Here is a 10,028-nt window from a genome sequence, read left to right on the forward strand (position 1 = left end):
AGGAGGAGAGAGAGTGTGTGTTCTTCTCGGCTATGCAAGAGAAATAGGTTTCTTTTCCCACCTCACTTTGCCCTGGGGCATTGCTTTCAGCTTTCCTCTGGCCGAATCACCCACCACCATCAATAATATGGGCCACAGGGAAGTTGGTAACTGACTCTCTTTCACTCTCTCTCTGGGTCTTCCACATTCTCAGGTGGCGTTTCCGGCTGTGGGGAATATTTCCAGCTGAGAAGGAGTTGCCACCCTCAGCTCCAGTCACAACCAGCCGTGCCAGGTAGCGGCTTACGGTCTGCAGTGCTGAAGAACTGACTCCCCAGTCTTTCCTCTCCATTACCTGGGGTCAGACCAATGTTGACCTGCTTTTCTACACAATCAGGCCAAAGGATCTCAAAGCATTTTACACACCAGCAGAAAGAGGCGATCCCATGCTGCCCAGAGCAATGAAATGCAACCGCCCGTGGGGCTGAGGAATTTTGCTAAGATTTTGGATTCACAAATAAGTAACTGCGGTGGCTGCGTTTAGAAGTTTGTGAGCCGTATCTTTGTATTCAATAAGAGTTTGTTAAAGGTACTGAATAGATTCTGAACATGCCCTTCACTAGTTGGTGTTAGAGGAGAACAGACATCGGGCCAAACCCTAAAGCCTTTACTGACACAAAACGCCGTTTGTCATTGGTTGGGGTTTGGCCAGGTTCAGAAACCGCATCATAGAATGTTCTCCCCAGCTGGGTTTCCAATGCACAAAGAGCAACCAGAAGATCTGGTCAGCATGGAATGTCTTATTATAGATTAAGTAAGTCAGCACACAAAAAGGACAAAAGTAAGATCTCCATGAAAGAGCTAAGAGAGAGCGAGAGAGAGTCCCCTCTCTAGAGAGAAGAGTCCTTGGAGACTCAAAGGGGCAGAACAAAACAAAAGAGAGAAACAGTCATATCACTGCAACACCGCATCAGTCAAGGAATTCTCCTCGGGTATCAGTCAAGGTCTTTTTCCCTGTGGGGACATCCAATAAATATATGCTCAGTCCTGCTGGAACATAAGTTGCAGGGTGCGGTGATCTTGTGGCTTCCTGTCAGCATCTCCACCTGCCTTAAACTTGGGCTAGGGTTGCTACACTACATTCTATTTACATTCCTGTGATGGGTATGTTCCATATAATTACTGGTGCCTGGTGACTTACCGGCTGTACATTCTCCTCTCCGCAGCCCAGTCATCAGACCGCGAGCAGAACAAATGCTGGCTGCCACGAACAGGAGCAGCTGGCTGCTCTTCTCTTTAAAGACAATGGTTCAACATACCCAAAGTTTCCACCTTTGGTTACCCTCTTCACTCCTCTTAGGATCCTAAGAGTTCTGTATGCTCAGGGGACGTATTCCTGTGTTGTTTCCCGGGGAACCGAGACCTTGCATATTCTCAAGTGTCCCTTATTTTTGGTCAGTGAATCATCATGAGCTGTATCAGCCCCAGGGCTAAAGCCTGGACTCAATTAAGTAAAGAGCTTTGCCATGGACCTCAGTAAGAGCAGCCATAGGTTCCTGGGAAGTAAATCAAGCCCCTCGCTCAGCCACATGACACTACATCAGTGCGCTCCAATTTTTCCCTCCCTGGCAATTTAATGATGCTGCTATGAAGTATTTTATAGAGAGTTTTATCATTTGAAAGGACTCTTCAAACAGGATCTAATTAATGGGGAAATGGAGGCACCAAGAGGTCAAATGATTTGTCCAAAGCCACTTGGTGAATCAACAGCAGAGTCTGGAATAGAACCCAGGTGTCCTGATGACTCACCCATATCAATAGAGCACATGATCTCCCAGCTTGCAGGAGACTGCACAGAGTACCTTAAACACATCAGACAGCACACTGAAGTCATTCCCGTCTTTGACACAGAGCTGCAGCTGGATAGACCCCCGCACGCAATGCTCCCTTCTTGGGCACAGCAGCCTGGCTGCAATGCTGCCTGCTGGCAGAACATCTGCCCTAAAGAGGACAACCCACACTGTAGAATGTATCAGGCCATGTGGACCCACGCACAGGATTTTGGATACCCCTGCTCCAGTGGGTTTCTCAACTATTAAGCAGGTTGGACATTTGAATAGATGGAATTCAAGGCACAAAAACAAATGTAACCGTTCAGGGAAAAAACACTACAGCATCTTGTAAGACTAGTCCTAAGCAGTCTGCCTTTTTAGGGCTGGTCGGTGAAACGTCAACAGAACACTGCTCGGTCAGATTGTGCGGTTCCCTCAAAATCAAAACACTTTACGAACGTGGGTAATTTAGACTGGCATTTAGTTTTAGAGGAAAAGCCATTCTGACAACCTCAAAACATCCCGTTTCAACACTTCCAGAAAGAAGTGTTTCCATTTTTTGTTTGTAATTTTTTTTTAAAAAAATGTGTTTAGAATATTATGTATATCATAGTACAAAATGAAAAAGTCAGAATCTGAATGTTTTGACTGCCCCCAAATGAACTTTTTCCCCCCAGAATTTTCCTTCATGAAGAATTTTTAAAATGTTGCATGTCATTCAGGTACAGAATGAAGCCAGATTTCTCAATCCTTTGTAAAACAACTTCCGTCCTCCACACCAGTCTACCTCTTACTATGGTGTTACTCTTCTTTAGGCCTTTACTGCCTAAAACTACCATCTTTCTATCTAACTACGGGTGACTGGATGGCATCTAATAACTGAGGCATCTTCCCAGGTGAATACAGACTAAGGAAGCTTAGGACGCAATTTAGTCACCTTCTGCCAGGTGCAGTCTTAGTGACTTCTTGTATCACTTACGTAACCCACACACCTCCTGGGTGTGGTGTTCTGTCCCATCTAGTGGCACCAAGACCACTTAGAACCCGGGGGGCCAATCTGAGCCTGAGAAGGAGCCAGAATTTACCAATGTACATTGCCAAAGAGCCACAGTAATTCGTCAGCAGCCTCCCCATCAGCTCCCTGCGCCTCCTGCCCACCGGCAGCCCCGCCAATCAGCGCCTCCCCATTCCTACCCGCACCTCCTGATCAGCTGTTTCGTGGCTTGCAGGAGGCTGGGAGGGGGAGGGGGAGGAGCAAGGGCATAGCAGGCACAGGGGAAGGGGTGGAGTGGGGGCAGAGCCAGGGGTTGAGCCGTGAGCATCCCCCGGCACATTGGAAAGTTGGCGCCTGTCGCTCCAGCCCCGGAGTCGGTGCCTAGACAAGGAGCCGCAGATTAACCTCTGAAGAGCCGCATGGGGCTCCGGAGCCCCAGGTTGGCCAGCCCTGACTTAGAGAGAGCTCAGTGAGTCTGCTCTACAGCCCTAGCTAAAGGCCATGTGGCTTTTAGCTCATGCAATAGAGGCTTCAGGGGTCCCAGGTTCAATAACCCGCTCGCTGACGATCAGGGTCTGTTGGTGTCAAAACCCTGAGGTCCTTACTCACTTTTTACTCAGGAAAAACATTCACTGATTTCAGAGGGAGACCGTCTTGAGTAAGACCCTCATTACTTGACCCATGATTAATGAACTCCACATTTGCGCCATTCCTTTCCTGCTAAAGAATCTCCAAAGCTCCGCAAAAGGGAACTGGCTTCATCCTGAAATGCCACCATCTCTGGACTACGGAGCAACTGTCGCTTAACAACATGTGCAATAAGAAAAGGAGTACTTGTGGCATTCCTTCTCGTTTTGCAGATACAGACTAACATGGCTGCTACTCTGAAACATGTGCAATGTTACACAGTGGTTCAGGAAGAGAACAACATGGCACCCAGTTACAAAGGCGGGAGGGAATTAGGTAGGCAGAACACAATTAGTAACACTAGACTCTAGCTGAGACTAACACCTTCATTCTGAGACTGCATGCCACCGGACCGTTAGTGACCGTGAGTGGTCGGCACCTCAGCTTTAGCTCTTGTCCAAAAGATGGCCTCTAACATCACAGTGCCCCCTTAACGCCACATGGAGGCATATGTTCAGTACTGACCTCGGACGAAAGAGCAAACATCAGCACCTGCAATAATTGGGATTCACCTGGAGATCTCCCATTCCCACTCTGACTAGGACCAACTGGAGATCTGAAGAGGTCACAGCTGCACTTAACCACTGTCTAATTCTTCTAAGGGTTACTCATTTTATAGGCATTTCAATGGGGTCTGCCACTACAGAATCTGTCCAGTCTCCCTGGGTTTTCTGTGCTTGTCCCTTTCTCCATATGATCAGGCCTCCCCAGTGCACCAGCTCTGTTTTAGACTGAGCAGATAGCACAGGACATGAGTTGACCATCTTCAGCCCAATGTAGTGGTGGGTAGGGACTGGGGTGACTGTCCCACATCTCTCTCGAAGGTGAAACCACTCTTTGACCCACAGAGCTGCTCTCTGCCAGTTTCCCTGCAGAGTTTCTGCTCTTCTATGTCGGTCTAAAACCTCTAGCATGACCGCGCCCCAGGATTTTACCCCCAATGCAGTGCCCTTTTCGTTTTTACAGGACTTCATGCTCCCTCTCAGCCTTATACTAGCCTCCGAGTGAAGCCTGTGCCAGAGTTTTTCTCCAGAGACCCACTTTAAAGCGACCCAAGGATGCTAGTGTGCTCCTTGAGGTGTAGTTAAACACTAACTTCTTCAGGGCCACTAATTCTTGCTGGTTCTTGGGATAGCTGCTTAGGACAGATTCCACTGAGGAGCTAGGATTGAAGCACCCTCAGCTCCCACTGACTTCAATGAGAGTTGAGGGTTCTTACTACTTTGTTGTAGGTGGGGCTCAGCACCCTCGGGAATAAAGTGGGAGACAGCTCTCTCTGCTCTTTAGCCTCTCTTCAGAAGCTGGAGAATTGAAGCCGTTCACCTTCCCTCACCATGATTCTGCATGAAACCTACTGATTCAGCATTTAAAAGAAAACATGGGCATTTTATCATGGAGTTTATTGGAGCTGGTTGGACTTTTTTTTTTTTTTGCAGAAAGTTAGGTACTCCAGCTAGTGAGCCCAGCCAGAGAGGAGAACAGAGGCATGAGACAGCCAAACTGTAACTCCCAGGAGGCACCAGGGAGTGCCATTTCCAGGTAGAAATATTTTTTTTGGTTTCAGGTTCGTGTTTTGTCAAAAAGTTGACGTTTACCACAGACAGCTGATACTGGTCTCAAAAGTTTCAAAGCCACCGTTTTCCTTAAACAATTTTTACAGAAAATTTTCCACTTCCTTTCGATCCTTTTACAAGGACAAGGCTCCTTTCAGCTGCATGGCTTTCAGTGTCTTTTGTCTCTTCCCCCTCCCCTACCCTGCTCCCAACCCTTGCAAGCTTTCAAACTTAGACTAATTCACCAGCCAACTCCCTGGATTCACCCTGGCTTATTGCCATCCTAGCATGGCAAACCATTCATTGGGTTTATCCTCAGGTGCGGTCTCCTCTACAATCAGCCTTCCCTTCCTCTTCAGCAATATCACCGTGAGTCTTTGTGGCGTCACAGACCATTCCACAGAAGTTGTTGCAATGTCACAGTCGCGAACAAAGGAGGGACATAGAGAGAGACTGATGTCTAGCAGGTCAAGTAGGCGTATAGGGGTCAAGATTCCTGGGATCCACTGCTCCTGATTCTGCCACTGACTTTCTCTGTGATGCCGGTGACTCCCTTAGGTCAACAGGTTTCCAAAAGCGACCGCTGGTTTTGCATCTTTCTGTTTCTGAGTGCGCAACCTGAGACACCCACAACTTCGTTTTCAGAGGAGTGGAGTCCTTGCAGACCCCACGAACTACAGCTGGAATTTAGGATGCTCAAGACCTCTGAAAATCAGGCCTGCTGGCATTTCAAGCCATGGACCCAAACACTGGGATTGCCAAAATCAGTGACCCGCTTCTGAAAACATTGGCCTTCACTGCTCTGTGCCTCAGTTTCCCCAGCTGTAAATTAACAATCACCACCTCACAAGGGGCCTGGCAGACTCAGAGTATGTCCACACGGCAAAAACCACTCTGTGGCAATGAGTTTCAGAGCCCAGGTCAACTGACTCAGGCTCACGCTACCAGGCTACAAATAGCAGTGTAGACATTTGGTCTCAGGCTGGAGCTTGGGCTCGTCTTACAAGATTTCAGAGCCCAGGCTCCAGCCTGAGACCAAATGTCTACACAGCTATTTTTAGCCCCAGAGCGCAAGCCCCTCAAGCCAGAGTCAGTTGACCCGGGCTCTGAGACTCACTGCTTTGGGGTTGTTTTTGCTATGCAGATGTACCCGAAATGTTTGTAAAATGCTTTGAGATTCTTGTGGAAAGGGGCTAGAAAAGGGCAATGCATCATTGCTAATAAATGGCCAGGAGGAGAGAGCTAATTGGGAAGGAGCCTGCTACTGTGAGCACACAAACACCAGAACAATTAACAACAATTAAAAACACAGGGGGGGAATTACGCAGCTCCTCAATTACATTCTAGTGAAATGTAGTTTTTCAAGCCCTCAGGGGCCCTTTAAAGATTCTCGGCTTATAGCATTTCTCCTGCTTGTGTGAAACTAGAGAAGCAGAGCTCCACATCTAGGATCCAAACCTGTTCTCACTGAAATCTGTGGATGAACTCCCACTGCTTTCTGTAGGAGCAGGACTGGACTTCTGACAGCTGGGTCTGGGTGCCAGAACAGGCACAGAGCATTTTGAAATACAGTGGCCGTTAGAAGCTTCATTTACAGCAAGCTGAGCTTCCCTTCTGGAAGGTTTGGGTTGTCATAATAAAAGATTTAGCTCTTATATGGCATCTTCTATGAAGAAAACTCAAAGCACTGTACTAGAAGGGCCAATATCATTGGCTGCTTTTTACAGATGGAGAAACCGAGGCACTGAACTCTGCTTAAGGTCATGCAGCACGTCAGTGGCAGAACCAGGAATAGAAGCCAGGTGTGCCGAATATCTGTTCAATGCCCAATCTCATATACCACACTGCTAGCTCTGGTGTCCGTGGAATTTTATTTTCCCATCCCTTTGTCCTCTTCCAATCTCCTTTTTCTCCCCTTTCCATTTTCCCATGCTTCCTGCCCACTTCTGGTTTTCTCCCCCACTCATCTGTCCTCCCCTTACCTCCATTTTCCTCTCTCCCACACTCTGCTCCCATTTGTTCTCTCTTTTCCCTTTCTAGCGGTCTCTCTCTTTCCTGCCTCCTCTCTCCTGAGCATCATGCCTTAGTGGTCAATAGGTCTGTGACCTGGAGAAGGCTCTAACCTGACCCCACCAAACCCATTTGACTTGTGTCACCATAATCTATACCAAAGGTAAAAAATGTACATAGGTACCTACCAGTCCACCTGGACTTCTATATCTCTTGTCTCCACCTTGGTTGGCGCATCTCCATTGAGTTCCTTACTGCCGCTCTTCAGGAGTTTCAGGACTGGCTCTATTTCTTTTAGCAGTTCGTTGTTTTCGACCCCACCGTTCAGGCAAGGATTGGCACCGGCATTGTCCCTTCCCTTCCCGTCCTCGCCTTTAGTGCTGGTAACCACACCATTGACGTGCACAAGGGACTCCGCTTCCTTCCTGTTCTCCCTGGCCCATGCTGAACTAGCCGAGCCCATGGTATGGTCTGCACCCTGCTGCAGATCTCTTGGATTGGACAAGTCGACCGCTTTGGCAGTTGGGCACAAAGGTCTGGTTACTCTAACAGTCTTTGGCATCCCATCACCGGCAAAAGTGGTCTCCAGGTGAGTGGTGAAGCCCTCAGGACCTCTCAGGATCAGAACCACATAGGTTTCTGAAGCGATGCTCCTCAGGATCTCCAGGGCACTCTCATAGCTCATCTCCACCAGGGGCCGGCCATTGACTGCCAAGATAATGTCCCCAGCCTGGATGAGGCCACTTTGCTCAGCTGCCCCTCCCCGAATCAGGTCGGAGATGATTACCGGGGGCTTGTTGACTCGTTCCTTCACCAGGAAACCGAGACCGCCAACCTTGCGCTTGAAGAGTCTCACCGAAATGACATTGGGCTGTATCTGCTGCACACTGAACACATTCTCTTCCATGGTAGCCCTTGGTCTTCTAGCCTGCAGCCCAAGACCTCGAGACCCACTGAGCACAGACTAGCCCGCAGCTGAGCAGAGAGATTAGCAGCTGAGAAGGGGGGACAGCTTAGCTCTGCTTGCAAGGAGGAACTTGTTGGCTCTGGAATGACTTGCCTCGTTGCAAAATCTGCAGAGCATCAGTCGTTGCACATCAGTTCCAGCTGTGTCTTCAACAGCATAATTTCATTCATTCATTCCTCCCTCCGCTCTCTCTTTTGTACGGGAATGATGCCAGCAGCCCGGGTAACCTTCACTGGGACAGCAAGAGTGTGTCACCAACAGGGGGCTGGGCTGGCGGGAGCAGGCAGAGAACTAGGCATCTCTCTGCTGAAGAGGGGCACAGGGACAAAACATTCGAGAGGAAACATGACAGCCTCGGATCATCCCTTGATCTTGTGCTTGGGAACTGGCTCACTTCACAGACATCTCCACAGTCTAGTTTTTAGGCTCTGAATGGATCTTGAGCGTCTCTATCTGTAAAGGGGGATTTAGAGAGAGAGAGAGAAAGACATGATCATGGACAGAGCTAAGTATGGGCCCCATAGAGAGATCTGAAGGCCTTAGACACCCTGATACAAAACATTCAACAGAGCTCTCCTCTCCAGAGGTGTGTTTCAAGGCCTGGCTGTACCCTGAAATCATCCCAAGCTACATTTCCTCTGTCCCTCTGCAAACTCTCCCCCTGTCTAGTTCTTTCGGCTTAACTAGAGCAGGTGTGGAATAAAGTCCTGGTTAGGAAAATTGGGGGCCAAATCTTTGATTGGTGTAAATCAGCATAATTCCACTGAACTCTACGGAGCTACAGTGATTTACACCAGCAAAGGCTCTGGCTGCTGTTCTTCAAAGTATCTTCACAAGCCAAAGTCAGTCTGGCAGACACAACTGAGGGCAGGTCTATGTGTAAAATGCTGCAGCTTCTCCCTTTGGTGTAGTTAATCCACCTCTGTGAAAGGCAGTGGCTATGTCGGCGGGAGAAGCCCTGTGCTGTCTACACTGGGGGTTAGGCTGGTATAACTGCGGCGCTCAGGGGTGTGGATTTATCCTGTAGTTATACCAATCTGAGAGTGTAGTGTAGACCTGGCCCCAGGAGCAACCTAATCAAAAACAAAACAAAAAAAATGTAAGGGAAACCTCAGCATTAAGGTAAAAGTAATATTAACAAAACGTCAATTTCTTATTTGGGTTTTTATAAACTTGTTTGCAGCTTATTAAATATATTGTGATCACAACGTCATAGCAAAAATGTTTTAAAAACAAAAATTTACGCATAAAGCTAACCAAACCATTTCAACAGGTTTCTGCCTGTGTCACCCAAACACAACCAAGTGTAATCAGAGTTTAATACCCTCAAAATATTTCCATAAAGCTGTCTTTAAAATTCACTTCAATTTCATTTTTATTCTGTTTTAAGTTACGTTAGAGGAAAGTAGTGGTTAACGTTTGTGCCTCCAAACAGTTAACAAAAGTGACATTGGTATCACGAGCAAATTAACTCTAAAAGGCTTGGGTAAAAATTATAATATTAACTCTTTTGCTACAACAAAAAGCTCAGCAGGGGAAAGCAATAAAAAAAGCTAAGCATTAATTTAAGCAGTTGAACATTCTATGTAGTACATAAAATATCAATAATGCACCGCAAGTGAAAAATGAATGTCTGTACAACAATTGCAAAAGGAGAGCTTGTTTTATAAAAAGCTTGGTCCCTATTGCATTGTAAACACACAAAGTTAAGTGTATTCAATTTGGGTTACTAAAAACGAGAAAAATGTTAAACAAAAAACTTTATGATGTTAACTAACTTAAGCTGTTTAGGGTTGCATCCCACAGACCAACCCCTCTCCCCCCGCCAAATATCCCACCCCAAAGACATCAGAAGATATTAATACACAGTAAAGAAACCCCCCAGCATCAAGAAAAGAAAAATAAAATGCTTTATAAATAAATAACTGGTCAACTACACCTCAGTCTACCATATACGAACAATTACGTTGGCAATCAGCTAGAAACCACTCGCTGAACCAGGTTAA

At 47.2% G+C, this 10,028-nt stretch overlaps 1 protein-coding gene across 2 annotated transcripts in view; it reads right to left on the bottom strand.

Moving 5' to 3' along the window:
- The window catches only part of NOS1 (nitric oxide synthase 1), a gene marked incomplete at its 3' end in the record, with an annotated part of 69,113 nt that extends 60,644 nt beyond the window's left edge, over positions 1–8,469 (bottom strand). For both annotated transcript variants that reach the window (XM_084648803.1, XM_084648804.1), the window contains exon 1: positions 7,244–8,469. In XM_084648803.1, the coding sequence (XP_084504929.1) occupies positions 7,244–7,962 (719 nt within the window). In that variant the 5' untranslated portion in view covers positions 7,963–8,469. The remainder of the gene's footprint in view (positions 1–7,243) is intronic.
- Between the last annotated feature and the right edge of the window lie 1,559 nt (positions 8,470–10,028).

The sequence above is a fragment of the Lepidochelys olivacea genome (genome assembly GCF_965140295.1).
Source record: "Lepidochelys olivacea isolate rLepOli2 genome assembly, chromosome: 15".
In the NCBI taxonomy this organism is placed as follows: Eukaryota; Metazoa; Chordata; order Testudines; family Cheloniidae; genus Lepidochelys; species Lepidochelys olivacea.